The 17598-nt window shown below is 42.3% G+C and overlaps 1 protein-coding gene and 1 long non-coding RNA gene across 13 annotated transcripts in view; one reads left to right on the forward strand and one right to left on the reverse strand.

Moving 5' to 3' along the window:
- RASAL2 (RAS protein activator like 2) overlaps nucleotides 1-17598 on the reverse strand; it is a 256803-nt gene that overhangs the window by 89303 nt on the left and 149902 nt on the right. The window contains exon 1 of one of the 12 annotated variants that reach the window (XM_081194278.1): nucleotides 7096-7234. The exons of 10 other annotated variants lie outside the window; for them this stretch is intronic. Coding sequence is in view for 1 of the 2 variants with exons in the window: in XM_081194274.1 (XP_081050400.1) it covers nucleotides 4626-4707 (82 nt within the window). In the remaining variant the exon portion in view is untranslated. Of the gene's footprint in view, nucleotides 1-4625; nucleotides 4723-7095; nucleotides 7235-17598 lie in introns of those variants that run through there. One more of the 12 variants, XM_081194274.1, reaches the window with a different exon arrangement.
- LOC308587157 lies at nucleotides 7358-9789 on the forward strand. Its single transcript, XR_014008242.1, has 2 exons — nucleotides 7358-9322; nucleotides 9515-9789. It is a non-coding gene; the product is annotated as an uncharacterized lncRNA (long non-coding RNA).

The following is a 17598-nucleotide window of genomic DNA, read 5'->3' on the forward strand; positions in this document are numbered from 1 at the left end:
ATTCCAAAGTCAACCACGCCATAGGTTTAAAACTGAAGAGGTAGATTTCTCCATGCAGGATGGAAATTGTAGTCTGCAACAGAGATCCTTCACTTGTAACTCTCCTTCAGCATAAACTGGTGATAAAAACAGGGCAGTATCTCTCTCCACAACTCACGGACTGCCTGCTCCTTCTTTCAGGATTACTATGTTTTTAAGTCTCTCAAAATCCTTTGCAGAGATTGCTGGTTTTATTCCAAAATGATGTCTTATTTTCCGCAAAAGGTAAAAAAAGAAGCCAATATCTTTGCAGGCAGTACGCTGGATAAGATCACAAATGGCATTTGTTCTTTAGAAAAACAAATAGAAAAAAGACAAAAAAAATAAAGAAAGCATATTTGGAAAAGAAGGAACTAAAAGATGTGCTTTTACTCCAGTTCCGGCACAGTCAAGCATTGCAGTGAGGCTTGGCTAGTCCTGCTATATGCTCACTCAGGAAAATTGCTCCTCCTTATCAAAGCATCTGTAGTAATTTAACACAGTCTGTTGGATTTTGCAGAGTCATACATGAAGAAGCATAAGTCTGGATCCGCCTGTCAAAAACAGACTGCTGTATTTTTTTTGGGGGGGGGGGAGGAGGTCTTGTTTTAAAGGAGGGAAGAGGAAAATCCACACTTGTCCACGCAACTTCCACCTACCAGAAATAAGTGACCTAGAGATCAGCCAGTTTGCAAGCTTCTGATTTCAGAAAGGCCAGAAACTTTATTAAAGAGAGTAAGAAGATAAATCCAGATAGAGATGAGATAAACTTCAACTTTGCAATTGATGGACCAGGCATAGCAAAATAAGAAGGCTGCTGCTAGCCATCACAGCTACTTCTAACTGCGCATCAACTTGCTGAAAATACTGCAGCTGCTGTTTCTGTGCCCTTAAAATGGCTTTTCTGCTGAGTTGGCTGGAAAATCTATACTACTGCCACCAGGCCAAAATTAGATTGTTGCCCTCCTCTCCCAATGCATGTAACATAGTGCTTCTGCACTATTTTCACCTGCTGCAAAAATCAATGCACCTCTTCATCTTAAAATATTAAATTACCACAATTCACTGCATGACTCATTCACTACGGCACAGATCATACTGTTTCTGAGAATCAACAGGAGCCTAAAACCTTTAGTCCATTCTCTCTATACAGCTGAAATGTGAATGGGATCCTTCTTCACCAGTACACAAAGATGTGTGTGCAAATGCATGCACACAAACACACACTCATATTGTGGAAATCTATTACGTGGCAAATATTAGTATTTGCAAATGTTTTGATTAGCTGTTAAATAACATTTGTAGATTGAAACAAGGTCAAGTAATTATTCATGAAATGGCAAAGGCCTTCGGAGACAAATTACAGAGCAGCCCTTTCTTTTTAGCATATATATTAGGGCAAAAAACCCACAGAATTTATACAGAACTTCTTGAGTATTCATGGCCCTTCATATGTCTTCTCAGAAATTATTACAATATCCCTGCAAGGTAGGTCAGTTTTACTATCCCCATGTTGCAGATGGGGATGAAGTAAAGGCTCAGAGCTTGTCTAAAAGTACCTGGGGAGTTCATGGCTGAGATAAGACTTGCACCAGTGGCACACTCATTCAATAATTCTTCAAGAACAAGCCAGGAGGAAAGAGGCTTCCTTCAAATCAAAGCGTTACAACCTTACAGTTAATGAGTTTCCGGAAAGGCAGTGATAAAACATGAAAATCACATTTAGCCGTTAGAGTATAGCCCTTAGAGCATAAAGTGATACACTACAAGTCTTCATCAATCAAACATCCAGCTAACAGGCCTGTGGATTTCCTGTAAGCTGGTGGTCTGGTTTAGGAACCTTTAGTCCTTTTGCTTGACTTTAATGGCATCGCAGGACAGAGCTGCCCTGACAGCGTAACTACCTTGCCCTGATATAACACCCACCCACACCCATTATTCTGGCCCATTCTTTGGTTTCCAACCTTGATTCAGGAGCTCCCTTATCAGCTAAAATGCTAAATCACAATTAAAGGAGACAGAAGGTATTAGATAGAGGGAGAGAGCACACAATCATTTTTGTACACTCCCAAATATAGTTACTTTTGGGGCAGTTTTACATCTGTACTGGACATAATACAGGGAAAGGGGCTTTCACTTTCCAGAGTCATTTTGAATCATAGAATTGTAGAGTTGGAATTGTAGAGTTGTAGATGATCCCGGAAGTCCTGCAATTCAGGAATATGCAGCTGTCCCATATGGGGATCAAACCTGCAACCTTGATGTTATCAGCACCACACTCTAACCAACTGACATGCTTTCTTTTACTTGGGAATACAGGCTGGTAGGAGGAAGATGAAAGGTCCCAGGTAGGTATGAGAAACCTGTGGCCCTTCAGTTGTGGCTTGACCACAGCTCCATCATCCCTGACCATTGGCCATGGTGGCCACGGCTAATGGGAGTCGGAGTCCAACAACGTCTGGAGGGCCAAATGTTCTCTATCCCTGGTCTAAGGCCTACAGAGAGGAGGTCGGGAAATACCAAACAGTGTTCAAAGGATCGCCACAGCAGGAGGAAGAAATGGGTTGAGAAATCTGATATAGGAGCAGCTGAAGTAAAACATGAGGCGGGTGAACAGGAACTGCCCTGTTGTAATCCAGTCCAAAACCAAGGATCTTCATAGCTTTAGACTAGAGGAAGCGACCTAGAGACACCAGCCGTGGATGGCTTGTTGGTATGGTGTTGGAATGGGCAAATGCCTTTGTCAGGGCCCTGCAAACTGGAGGAGCAAGCAGGATGGCTCAGAAGTTCTAACATTTGGCACAGAGGCAAGCGAGAAGGAACCTTTCAATCTTCCCTTGAGTATACAAATACCTAAGGCTGGATCTGGACACATCAAAAAAGCGTTTGGCTTGAAGGGCCAAACCCACTCAAGTCAGGTCAGCCTAATCTAATTTTAGGACCGCTGAAGAGGATTTTAAAAATGTGGAAACATCCACGTATGCTATCATGAGCTCCTTGGAAAAAACACTGGATAGGATCAACAAGTAAAAAATGACTAAAAGGTTAACTTCTATAGAAATACGACATGAAGACAACTGCCAAATACAATTTTTCAAGAGACCAAAATTTTGGAAGTTCAACCAACAATTATGGCATATCAAACTTGCTGACCTAGAGAAATGTATCATTTAAGTACCCATCATGTTTGTGCTTCAAACCAATACCATGCAATTGTAATATGGCCTAGAACTGGGTAAATAATTGGGGATGCTGAGACTTCTGCATGGCCCATGGGTATTTGCTCCTGTTAATCTCTTTTAAACAAATTTCAACATTTTGGTAAAAAAACATGAGAAAGATAGCAAACTACCCGAGAGTTCAGGATTTAGCATATAAACGAAACAATCCCAGCATTTATTGTATTGTCACAGCTCTTAATTTTTATAGGGTGATGGGACTGCTCCTGGTAACACACTCTGGAACCATATGGATATACTCCATATGACTTTATAGGTGCATTTAACATGAACAAGGGGTATGTATTTCTGCAAGCAAGCAATATGGGTGACAACCCCACCGTCATTGCAAGCAACACTATGAACAACTTCTATTAAACACTGTCACACGCATAATTTGCAAGGTTTCTTGAAAGTTCAACTCAAAACTGTAATAAAACTCAAAAGCCATGTTCTACATACACCAAGGAGCCAAAATGTAAAATAACAAAAGGAAGTTTTGATGGCTTTGGGTTAGACAAAGGAATAGAGAATAGGCTCTCCCATAGCTTATTAGTCATTACAGTTCAATGGAAGGTAGCTGCCAGCATCCCTCTGCATCCTGAGGAGGAAAATAGCAGGAAAAGGCCATCCCTATGTCCTCCTGGTGAGGACCCAGAAACATCTGGCTGGACATTGTGAGAAAGAGCTACATAGTTGGACAACACTTCCTAAGTTCTACAGCACAAAATGTAAAGTGAACAACTTTCTGCTTTATATTAACTTCTCGCTAACTAGCTTAAACAGTTTTTTATGTTGCTTCAATGCTTAGTGAAGGGCAGGAAACAAACAAGCAAAACTTCAAAGGTCACAAACCATTTTATCTGCTACTTTACTGATTTATTTTGCATCTGAGTTGAATTTCAGAATGAAGTCATACTGGAGAAGTAGAATGGTTGGCATTCTAATGGGATCTCCAGGGTTTTCACGATATACTATAGAAACCATCCAATGTACATGGTGCTTTGCAAAGAAAAGTTTAGAGAGAAACCTGTGATAGGTACCTTCTGCGATACATTGCTAAAAATAGTTCCTCTTAGGTTAGTGAGTTCTAGTTAGTCATATTCCAGTAGGCCAAGTGATCTATAAACTTGCAGACTAAACAGAACAATCAAATATTTTTAGAAAGTGTATTTGTATAAGCAATTACTGTGATACACACAAATTACTCCAGCTTTTATCTGTTTAACAGAGATCTTTTAACTTGCGGCAAACTTTAGAACTCACGCCTCATCACAGAGTGCAACTAAATGCATTCCTCTGACAATTCCAGGATGAAAAATGAAACCCATCTAAGAAGTCTATGTCAATTAAATGTTTGAAGAAAGTAGTATTCCAAGCCTACCGTACCAAGAAATGACAGGAGGCTTCGCTCATCTTCTGTGCTGCTATCCAGCCACTCGGCCGCATCTCCAGGAGAAAGGAAACTCATTCTCCAGCCAGAAAACTTCTCCATACAGAAGACAATGGCCAAGCGAATCAAGGGAGGGAGGGTGGGAAAATGCAGATGATCCTGGGAGTCCAGTACTTAAGTTATTGACTGGACTGAACAAAATGGAAAAAAGGATGATGGGCTTGGCCCTGCTGCCAACTCCCTAGCTGACAGACCTTTCTGATGAAGGAGACATGAGGAGGAGCAGGAAAGAAAACTGGGTGCCAGTTTCTCTCCTCAAGCAGGAAGAACAAAAACAATGTGATGGGGAAGTGGCCTACAGCCTGAGATGAGAAAATAGCATTTGAGAAGATAAAGGGGGAAAACAAAAGGAAAGATCAACAAGCCAGCCAGCATAATAAAGTCTAATATATGACTGTCTTCCTTTGAGGTAAGGGTGAGTAAGATAAAAAAAATCAGTATCTTTGTTTTTCCAAAAAAAGCTTAAAGATCATTAAAAACCCTGTTAACAACCAGAGAGAGCGGCCTCCCCACCAGTCCCCTTTCCTGCCCCAGCTATTATTACAATAGCATCCAAGCCTCTCTTGCAACGCATTTGCTCATGCAATGGCAGGTTGATCAATCTGTGAATAGGAAGAGTCCCTCCCCTCCTCCCTCACCCCCCCTCCACCCCTCCCTCCCGCATGGCGGCTGCATTGATCAACAATAATGGAATCTGTTTCCAACTGCCAACAGCAGCATTAAGGATATTAGAACAGCTCCTCTTCATCAGAATGAGAAGCAGCCAACGCGAGCCCAGCTCAACTTCGCCCTCCTCGGTTAATGTGGCTCCCCCCCACCCTTTCGGGAGAACAAAGAAGAGGGGTCAGGAGAAAGGAGTCCTGTTAGGAGAAATCAAAAGAGCCATAGCTACGGAAAGAGAGTCCGTTTAATTGACAAAAGAAGAGAGCATCACAAGTCTGCCCTATCTAGGGAGCGTGTGCTGCTCCTGCAGCTGTGCAACGGGTGCTTGCTAGGTCCCCTTGCAACACGGAATCGGGGGGAGGGGGGGATTGAGAAGATATTTTTTATCTGACCTAAAGGGTCACTTCACAGGTTCCACAAATGCAAGCAAGGACGAGCCCTGACAAATGAGGGGCCTCACAAATCAAAAACGCCTTTGTCCTCCGGGACCAGGCTGACGCTCCGAGAAAAAAACTGCTTTCTTTAAAGGAGCAGGATCCCCTTTTACTCCTTTTGAAGCAAACCAACATCAAATGCAAAATAAACCTATTTTGCTAAATGATACGCCCAATTACAGCAGCCCAATTACAGATTGCTTCTCGTCCTTATTTTGCTGCCAAACGTTTAGTGGCAAGGAATTAAGAAAACAACAAGCGAGGAATGGCGAAGCAAAGAAATTACATCCAAGCTAGCCGAACTCCAGTGGTGGTGGCATCCAGCAGATAACATGCAAAGTTCACGGTTAATGAGGGGACGAGAGAAAGCACAGTGTTGAATTAAGAGGAAATGCCAATGCAGAACTGAAGCTCAGATAGTGTCCCTCTTCTGACAGTGGATGATATTATTATTATTTCTTGACTATATACCACCCTATACCCACAGGTATATAAGTAATCAGTAATATTTTCCTATTATAAGTTCCCCAAGAACCCAGAACAGGGCTATCCTAATATACTTCTCCCTCTGCAGCAGAGACAGGCTTTCTTCAAACTTGTCTCAGTTTCAGTCAGGAAGCAATTTTAAAAACTTGGTTTAATTGGACAATATGGTAACTTAAAAACTCCAAGGATCAAGTTAAAAAGCTAATGGGCCAGCAGAGGCACCAAGTTGGGGGGGCAGGCTTGTGTTGCACGTGCATGACATCACACACATGACACAACTTCCCCCCCCAACCAGGCCAGGCTGACTTGACCCACCATCCCTCACCCACCCACCCACCCCTTGCTGCCTTGTTGTGTTGTTTAGTCGTTTAGTCGTGTCCGACTCTTCGTGACCCCCTGGACCAGAGCACGCCAGGCACTCCTGTCTTCCACTGCCTCCCACAGTTTGGTCAAACTCATGTTTGTAGCTTCGAGAACACTGTCCCACCATCTCGTTCTCTGTGGTCCCCTTCTCCTTGTGCCCTCCATCTTTCCCAACATCAGGGTCCTTTCCAGGGAATCTTCTCTTCTCATGAGGTGGCCAAAGTATTGGAGCCTCAGCTTCAGGATCTGTCCTTCCAGTGAGAACTCAGGGCTGATTTCCTTAAGAATGGATAGGTTTGTTCTTCTTGCAGTCCATGGACCTCTCAAGAGTCTCCTCCAGCACCATAATTCAAAAGCATCAATTCTTCAGTGATCAGCCTTCTTTATGGTCCAGCTTTCACTTCCATACATCACTACTGGGAAAACCATAGCTTTTACTATACGGACCCTGCTGCCTTACCTTGGGTAAATGGACATGGCTGGATAGAGGTCCTCTGGAACTGAGGGGAGTTGCAGGGCAGGTTCTGAGTGTTCGTACCAGACCAGAACAATATAGAGACCTCTTATTTGCCTGCCAGCCACAGTAGTCAATTCTTTCTCTGCCCAAGGAGGGCTACTTGCCAGTTCATATATAGTTCTAAGTATCTCAATAGACTAGATCCCAACTGAGTGTTGGGAGAAACAGATGCAATGCAGGAGCAAAGGCACCTGTTGGGTCCTTAACAGAACCAGAGAATAGGCCCATAGGGCAAATTAGCACATACAAATCACAATTTCCATATATGCAACTTTCAGAAAGTTAAAAACAAACTTCAGCTCTTGCTGCCAGGGCTTCCGAAATCAAACATTTCTGTCTCTATCCCCAAACCATTCAAAGATAGCCTCAAAGTAGAATCTTATTGCCCAATCTCACTGATAAATCAAGACCACAAGATATTCACATCAATCTTGGCTAACTGCTTAAAAAAAACTAATCCTACACAAACTAATACTCCAGATCAGGCTGGCTTTGCCTGTGGTTGCAACATAACAGACCCCATTAGGAAACTACTGAATCTGATAATCATAGCAAAATAGCCAAAAAACCACTGATGATCATGTCCATAAGATATCCTTAAAGCCTTCAATTGCTTAGAATGGAAATTCCTACTATCAGTATTACCCAGCATAACCTTTGGTCCCAACTTCCTACAAACCCTAAACAAATCTAATGCTAAGCCTCAACTAAATGCAAAATTAACAATATGGACACCAACGCTATAGCAATCCAAAGAGGCACAAACAGAGAAGCCTGCTGCCTCCCTTCCTATTCATCATGGCCCTAGGACCTCTAGCAATCCAACTCCGGGCAGCCCCTAATATCAAGGGAGTGGAAATAAAAGGTAAAACATATAAACTAGGGCTCTTTGCAGGCCTAATGGTCACGACACCATACCCTATTAATACAGCAATCACCTAGCCAAAGAACTCAACACTTTTGTAGTGGTGTCAGGCCAACAAGTGAAGTTTGCTAAATCTGAGGCAATGTGTTTCAACACTCCCTCATATCCTAAAATAAAGATAAAACTCTGTTGTACCAAATTCAGATATCTAGGGGTTCAAATATCCAGAAACCTCAACAAATTATACCTCCATAATTAAAAATCCCCGTGGCGACAAATTAACAAAGACCTGAGGTGATGGAACAATACTAACTTCACTCTCTCAGATAAAATAGCCACGATCAAAATGATCACCCTTCCAAAATTAACCTACCCATTCTCAACCCTTCCATTCCACCATCTACCAAACCATCTCAGTATGTGGCCGAACAAATTACAACCACTCATTTTATCGTACAAAACTTAAAGAACAGGTCTCAACTACTTGTTCTTTTCGACCTCAGACTGAGGATGGGTAATTCACAATATAGAATACTACTACCTTGGCAACCAAACACGCATCATAACAGACATTCTAGGAGACAGTTGGATCAGTTGGAGTTAGATACAATTGAAAACACCCCTGCTGCATAACCCTTCCTCCAAAAGAAGCTGGAAAAACCTCCCCACAACACTAAATAGCTTCACACTATCCATTTTTAAGGCATGGAAAGAAAAAGTAGGCATATTGTCCCCAACCCCACTAATCTCCTTGGTTTATCACCCATTATTCCATCACATCACGCAACACAAAGGCTAAATCACCTAGCAGACATTTACAAGAATAATAAACTCTTATTGATACAGGACAAACTAGGGGATACCCAAATACCCTGCTGATCAGCTGGTCCATAGCAAGGAGAGGAGGATAAGCTTGGAAACTGGTGCAGAAATGTCTCTAGAAAACTCCTTTTTAAATGAACTCATGTTTTTTTGAACAGCAGTATACAAATATTTTTAATAAACAAATACATATAGGGGCAGCCATTTCCCCCATACAGTTTCTTGTGAGTGAAGGTAAATCACATGCCAAGGTCCTGTGCCATTTCCTGCTATGAATGTTTCATCTTCAGATCACATGACAGTAATGAGCAGCTGAGCTGCCAAAACGTGTTAATGAAAACTTTGATAGGCCTGTCTTCTGCGTAGAGTCAGTGTCTGTCATTAACCTGCCCTTAAGAGGAACAGCCCAGGCCAGGGTGGTCCAACCAAGTGTGTTAATACTACTTGCCAGTTTGCCTGCAGGAAGGAAGGTTTTATATCTAGGTAAGAAGGTATGGATCTTTTTGTAAATGCAATAAGAATGGATTCTCTCCTCAATTCCCTGGTAGATGATGCGCCATGAAATGACCAATATTCATAAGAAGGTTGGGCCAGTAATTATTTTGTGGGCTACTAACTTTGGAAGACTGTCTTATGCAGACATAAATGAATTGTGCTTGATCTGTGCCCATTCAGGAAGAAGGAAGGAGGAGAAAGAAACAGCTTAACGAACTACCACCCTCCCAGGAGCCTCTGGTTTTCCCTTCCTCGCAACTGCAACCATAAGAACTTCGCCCTGAGAGGAGGGAAGAATTAGTAGACACACTTTCTTCAAGACAAAGTGGTGTTTGCTTTCTGTTTATTTTGTATTTGATTCTAATTGTTTTAACAATTTAACAAACACTGTTTTCTGAGGTTCGCCTTAAAACTGGTATACACCACTTTAAATAAATAAATATATCTTTTCTCCCTGTTATGTGTATTATTGGAAGAAGCTTGACAAACCAGGCTTTAATTTACAGGATCTTACCCTTCTAACACTGTGCTGGATACATAGGAATTAATAATTTTCCAACTTTCAATTCTTCAAATTGCTGCTCTGTTTTCACTCTTGCGAAATGTTAGATGTATATATGAACTTGATTTATTTATTTTTTTGGAAAATGTACAGCAGTAAATTTATATTAGAAAAACAAAATATATTTCTCTCACCTTAAAACTTGTGAGAAGAAACATTATTTATGACTTAGAAAAAGAATTGCCTTTTCGAAGTCATAAAGGGTTGTGAAAGCAAACTAGCCAAAGCAGCTTTATGTCTCTTTGAAAGGAGGCACTTAATAGTTCACGGAATCATGTAAATAATTTGAAAAGGGAAAGTAAATTTACAATTTCTCCTTTACTCGCCCAATTATGGTGTTTCCTTGCTAATTCTGAAGCTTTCAGATAAAGAAAAACCAAATGATAACCAACTTTCCCAGAATAATCTAGGCTAAATATTTGAAACAAATATGGACATCTTATTCCAAAATATGAATGCACAACTTATTACATTTATGGGTCTGCTTTTATCTCCTCAATTGTCAAATGTGTCACCTCATAAAATTACAGTACAGCAACAACCTATGAAGCTAAAGAGCTTTGGCTACCCTATAGTCGCATTCCTGATAAGCAAAGCTTCACAGAAGTTTGGGTCTGAGTGTTTTAGAAAGTATTCTAGCAAAATTATCATTCATAATGTATGCAAACACTGGAGCCCTAAGAGGCATGGAAAGAGACGCTACGTGTGCACAAAAACCAGGAGTCCTGATACTAAAATCAAAGGGCATTAGCATTCGAAGCATTAAAGACCCACAAGATGCAGAGACATGCCTTTGATTGACCAGCCTTGCTGTAGTCAATGACTTCTTTCACAGCAATATGCATAATCAATATAGGAACACCACTGGAAGTCATTCTTATTATAATTCCTGAAGCTAATTGAGTGTTGGAGGAAAGTGGCGTGTTTAGTGCACTGGGGCTCCTTTCTCCCACCATCCAGTAACAAGATGGACAGTTAGAACTAAAATGTCTCATGATGTCTTCTTACATGTAGACTATCCTGCAGGAGGTCTAGAACAGGGGCTGGCAACCACAGGTATGAAATTTACAGCATGTAATGCCCTAAGAGAGAATATTATGAAAATGATATACAGGTGGTACATGACCCCAGTCAAGCTTGCAAAAATCTATCATTTGCCCGATAATAAATGTTGGAAATGTAAAGAAATTGAAGGTACATTCTTTCACCTTTGGTGGACGTGCCCAAGGATTAAGGCGTTCTGGGAGATGATCTATAATGAAATGAAAAAGGTATTTAAATATACCTTCTTGAAGAAACCAGAGGCCTTTCTCCTGGGCATAGGCGGCCAATTGGTGCCAAAGAAGGATAGAACTTTCTTTATGTATGCAACCACAGCAGCAAGACTACTCATCGCGAAGTATTGGAAGACACAGGAGCTACCCACACTGGAAGAATGGCAGATGAAAGTGATGGACTATATGGAATTGGCAGAAATGACTGGCAGAATCCGCGACCAGGGAGAAGAGTCGGTGGAGGAAGACTGGGAAAAAATTAAGGACTATTTCCAGAAGTACTGTAAAACTAAGGAAGTTAAATTGACGTCTGATGGAAAATAAGTGGTATTGGTAAAAAGATTTTTAAGAAAATGTAGATAGGGATTGATAATTGGAAAACTGATATTTATAACAGGTTAACATCTTGAGTGAGGATAAATGCCAGAGGGTAAGGATTTGCTGAATTTAATATCTGAAATGGAATACAAAATGAGAGGTGTGAGGAGGTCAAGAAACTAGTGAAGGAAGTACAAGATTTGAAATTACTAATCTATTTCCTGTTTTGCTTTTTGGGTGTTTTTTTGTCCTTTTTTCTTTTTTGTATTTTTATGTGTTTTATTTTTTGTATTTTTATATTTTTGTAGTTTTTTCTTTATGTTTAAATGTTGGAATTTTTTATTATCTGTGAAACCTTAATAAATATTATTATAAAAAAAATAGAACAGGGGCTGGCAAGGTTTACCTCGCCTGGGACGGTTCACTCCAGGAGAGATCCCTCCGTGGGCCGGATCGCCTGCGCACCCGTGATTTCAGGCGTCTGCATCTCTGCAGGTGCGATTTCCGGCGTCTGCAGAAGCGAGTCCCCATGCTGGTTTAGCGTAGCACGTGGGGACTCCCCGATCGGGCGGCTCGGTTCGGTTCGGGGGCGGCTCGTTGGCCGGTTAAACGACCCCCGTGGGCTGCTTGTGGCCCATAGGCCTTAGGTTGCCGACCCCTGGTCTATAAGGAAATCTGCATTACATCAGCCACTCTGCCAAATATGGAACATGAAGCATGTACACTAAGATGTGGAACTCCTTTGGGAATCTGAGCTGGGGGCAGACCCTGAAAGAAAGAGTTGGCAAGTTTCTAGCCCTCGTGGAAATTAAGAAGCGCTTTATAATGCCCCTGAAATAGTATTGTCTACCTGTAACAGACAGAATAGCTTAAGACCCATTCCATGTTCTTCAGGGCCCCACTGCTGTTGTATTATGCTGCCTTGAGTGACATTCACTTTCTCGTAATCTGAAAGTCATATTATTACCTATCAGCTCCTCAATGAAGAATTCGTCTGTGTAAAATATATTGAGGAGCTGATGGGTAATAATAGGACCTGAAGTTGGTTAACATGCCCATAACAAGTCAAACTAGCTTGCTTGCTCTGCATAAGCCAGGCCGATTTCTCAAAGTTGAGGGTGGAATATGTTATGTCAGTCATCAGTCCTGCTCCACCCCTCTTGTCCTTGCCTGATCCTTTCAGATACTAAGGAAATCAGAGGATTGCTGGAATCAGCTGAGTGCGAAGCTCCTCCTCTGCTCTGCTGCAATTGGTCCAGCTGCAGAGATTGGTAAGGCACAGCCTGCATCATTAATTCCCTAAAGCAGAGCAGCTCCCTGAAAAAGAAAATTAAGAGCAAATGCTGTGTCTGTCTTAACGCCATCAATCGTAATGTCTTCACTAGCCATGAGGCAGCATCACAGTACAGGGACTAAGAGAGAATTCACTTTTTGCAATGGTCGCTGGTAACAGTACTACCAAATTAAACCACTTCCATATCATAATCAACAAAATGCTGGTGAGAGTTTGCAGTTTCCACAGTTATGCTCCAGTGTGTACTCCTTCCTGAGTCAGGTGCATGAGGACAGTGCATTAGGCGAAAATACTCAAGGCAGTGTGTGTGTGTGTGTGTGTGTGTGTGTGTGTGTAAATAACTTGAAAGACAGGAAACAATTATTTCAAATTCCAACACAGTCTCACTGTGTTAAGAGGTGTGGATAATTCTCTTTTGTGTGGCTCTGTTTGTTTTAATTCTTTAATATGTCCGTCAATGGGGAATTTTTTCAATGGTTTTTGATGGGTGAATGGCTCCATGGGCTCACTATATATCCTTAGGCAAGACGTCTTCCCTCAATTTCCCTTTTCCCATGTGGAAACAATATAGTGACTGATGTGACTGATGACACATGGTGTGTTAAGGGAACACATAATAATGAATGGAGAGAACAACCTTTTACTCAGGGGAATAACATCTGATTTGCAAGAAGGTCCTAAGGTCTCTCGGAAGGGCTGGAAAAGAACACCTTCTGAATCCTGAAGAGCTGCTGTCAGTCAGCACCAACGATACCAAGCCAGATGGGCTGACTGTCAGATTCGGTTCCTGTTGCATGAGCAACTTCAGAGTGCTAACTGGCTGACAAGCACAGCACACAGGCGCATTAATCAGGGAGCCAGGATTGGCAAAACCTCCAGGTTTGCCTCAAGTTTAGCATATGAAATTTGGGCTTTACAAGCCACTGGGGCCAGTTATGCATTCTGATAAAGTCAGTCAAATTAGGTACGCTTCCTCAAAGACTCCTCTCGGAAAAGGACTGTCAAGGGGAGCATTTGTACTGATGAGCTTATTTGCATTTACTGACTTAGAAGCATTCTTACAAGTAATGATTGTGGGTCGAGTTGAGTGGGGCAGCTGGTCTGGAGAACCTTCAGCTATTGAGGGGCAGCAGAAGTACTGACCAAGAAAAGGCAAAGTGGGGGAACCACACAGCCTCTTCATGCAAAGGTCATTTTAATTGTTTGGAAACTCACCACTGAAACTCACCATTGCTTTTGAGAATTTTTAAGGGCCACTTCATTAACTTTATGTTACCTGCCCAAGTTAGATCCACTTCTTTTTGAACAAGTGCCCACATAACAAAAATGACTACCAAGCAGCCTGTTGAGCAAGAAGCAAGTTCAGGAGAAGGCAGGAAAGAAAAGGAGTGGCCTTATGTCGTAACATGGCTAATGTAGGGCCAGCATTGTTAAAATAATCTCCACCCATACGCTGTTCAAAACAACAGAGGTTGCCATTCTGTCCCCTGGAGAGGGAGCTTTTAAAGGTGGGACTGGAATTGTATGTCCCAAAGTAGACAGTACTGGCCAAGAAGCCACATGACTAAGTTGAAAAAGTCTAACAAGAGGAATATGCTATCAGCCAAGGTAGGAAAAAAGCCACCCCACACATTTCAATGCACATTATATGCAAATGAGACCTGCAACATAATGTTGCAGTGCTGACTTTCTGTTCAGTATTCTAGCCAGCAATGCATTCTTTCAGGATGAAGCATTCTGTCTCCTCCCTGGTTTTCCATTCCCTTCCTTCACTCAAGTCTTGAAACAGATATTTAGTGTTCTGTGGCTACTGAGTATGCTCAGTCCTTGGGGGCAGGAGGGCTAACCCTAATTTTCTTTTTTGGTACTTCAATAAATCTTGGGGTTCCCCTGAGCCTGCCGATACCTCTCTGTTGTTTATCAATAGCACCATTTTGACTGCATAGCCATCATAAATCTGGACCTGAGTTCAATATATTAGAGGTGTTTTAAGGAAGAATGCAGAATTTAAGATGACACGTTGAAATTGCCAATATGCAAACTTTACACATAAGGTGACCAGAAGCAAAGGGGATGGAGCCTCAGTGTGCAGAAAAGGGAATTTCATCTGCTGCTGAAAATATACGCAACTACAACTGTGCTGTTCTCTTCCGTATTCTATATACATGCACAACGTGTTACAAGGTTTGGTTACTGTCATTCTTAGCTCTACCTATTGCTGCTTTCAATCAGGATGGAGAACCAGCGGCTCACATTCCTAATGAGGCCCACTGAGCTGTTTCAGTCGAGCCAGGCACACCAGCCCTCTATGCCACCAGGTGTGGGGGAGGTAAAAGCGGGGCTTGAAGGCACTTCCCAAGCACCAATTAGCCAAATGTCAGCCCTTGGACAGCGTAGTGCAGAGTTTGTGAGTGTGGGTGTGTGGATAAGGATCTGGTTTCTCCTAAAATTCAGAGCCATAGATATGCAATCAATAGCATACAGAATGAATAGTTGAGAAAGTGAAAGTTCTCACAACGGCTACCTGCTTCTTTTTTATCATTCTCCCTGAAGTTAGGTTTGTGCCTTGTTTATTTTACAAATTTGTATAGGGATTGTATCTTATTTCTCCTCTTGCTCTTATAATTAACCTGAGAGGCAAACTAAATAATCCAACATTAAAAAGCCAAAATAAATCACATGGCATTGATGTTGTATAGTGGCTAATCTATCACCTGCAACATCATCGGTTCAAAACTCACCTCACACACTAACCAACTGAACAGTCTTAGGAAAGCAACAACTACTAACCTATGGCATGGAGCTACTGAACGGATTATTGAGATAAAAGCCTCAGGCGCAAGGGGTCAGGGGCAGATGTGGGCAGGATTCCTGCGTTGCTGGGGGTTGGACTAGATAACTCCTCATGCCCCTTCCAACCCTACAATTCTGTGAAATATATTAAACCTCACTGCAACTATATCTAAGAACATGTAACTGAAATAATAACATACTATTGCCCTGTTCAACCCTAACTCTCTTGTGTTTATTTCTAGATCTTAAGACACCATGGCTAAAGTCCTGTCCTATCATTCTATACCCAGCTGTGACGTTTGCTGCAGACCACACGGGATTCTGTGCTCCAGTAAGGTTCTTCCAAGGAAGAGGACAGATACATTGCACTGCCCCTTCCCAGTCAGTAGCACTGATGGGGTGCTGTACCCACCTAGCATCATGGCTTACTGCGCTGGGTGCATTTTCCAGATGCCCCTCCTTGTTCTCCTCATAGAAAGCCACTGACCATAGTCCTTCTCGCTCCACATGAGAAGCGAACTCTGCCTTAGCTGCTCCTCTCCTGCAGCAATCAGGTTTTTCCCAAACACAGGGAGGCTCACCGCACTGGAGAACTCCTGGCCTATGGCATAGAGGCAAGTGATGGTGTCTGCCCTCTTTTCCAACTTGCCAGCAACAACTTTGCAGCCAGAAAGGCTATTAAAGGAAAATGAAGGGCTTACGTTTGAAGGCGTCAACTGTTGCCTCCGTGACCACATTCAGCCATGCTGACATGTAGCATGTGTCTTTTGCTTCTGCTTTTAATAGCTACACAGGAGGGACTTGCTTGGCAGGCCATAATTCTGCCAGAAGGATGGGAGAGATATTTTTAGATTCCTGTGTTTTGGCCATGCTTGCTTTAGCTTTTGTGAGCAGCCTTGAGTCATGGTTCTTGGAGAAAGGGGGGGGGCATAAATAAATACAACAACAACAACAACAACAACAACAACAACAACAACAACAACAACAACAACGTGTCTTCCAATCAGTTACTGGGCTAAGTTCAATTAGTTGGTCCTGATACGCAAAGCCCTATACAGCTCGGGACCAGGATAGCCAAAAGATTGTCTCACTCCATCTATAGCCAACTGACCACTGTGCTATGTAGGAGAGGACCTCCTGCAGACAAGCAACCTCATCAGGAGGTCCACTGCATATGATCTTGCTACAGGGCCTTTGTGTGGTGGCAACTACCCTTTGGAACTCCCTCCTGTTAATTACAGGCACCACACTTTTCCAAATGAGCATTTTAAGTGGAGGTTTTAGAAGGGGAAGAAACGGAGGCAGTGAGAGATTTTACTTTCTTGGGCTCCATGATCACTGCAGATGGTGACAGCAGTCACGAAATTAAAAGACGCCTGCTTCTTGGGAGAAAAGCAATGACAAACCTAGACAGCATCTCAAAAAGCAGAGACATCACCTTGCTGACAAAGGTCCATATAGTAAAAGCCATGGTTTTCCCAGTAGTGATGTATGGAAGTGAGAGCTGGACCATAAAGAAGACTGATCGCCGAAGAATTGATGCTGGAGGAGACTCTGCAGAGTCCCACAGACTGCAAGAAGATCAAACCTATCCATTCTGAAGGAAATCAGCCCTGAGTACTTACTGGAAGGACAGATTGTGAAGCTGAGGCTCCAATACTTTGGCCACCTCATGAGAAGAGGAGACTCCCTGGAAAAGACCCTGATGTTGGGAAAGATGGAGGGCATAAGGAGAAGGGGACGACAGAGGACGAGATTGTTGGACAGTGTTCTCGAAGCTACAAACATGAGTAGCGGGAGGCAGTGGAAGACAGGAGTGCCTGGCGTGCTCTGGTCCAGGGGGTCACGAAGAGTCGGACACGACTAAAAGACTAAACAACAACAGCAACAACAACTGTAATTGGATCTAACATTGTTTTCACATACATTTTTATTGTCAAATCACTTTGAGATGTTTTGTAGGAAGTGACTCATACGTGAAATTAAATGAATGCATATTTTTATTGTTGTTGTTCATATAGTA

The sequence above is a fragment of the Podarcis bocagei genome, assembly GCF_964188305.1.
Source record: "Podarcis bocagei genome assembly, chromosome: 5".
Taxonomy (NCBI): domain Eukaryota; kingdom Metazoa; phylum Chordata; class Lepidosauria; order Squamata; family Lacertidae; genus Podarcis; species Podarcis bocagei.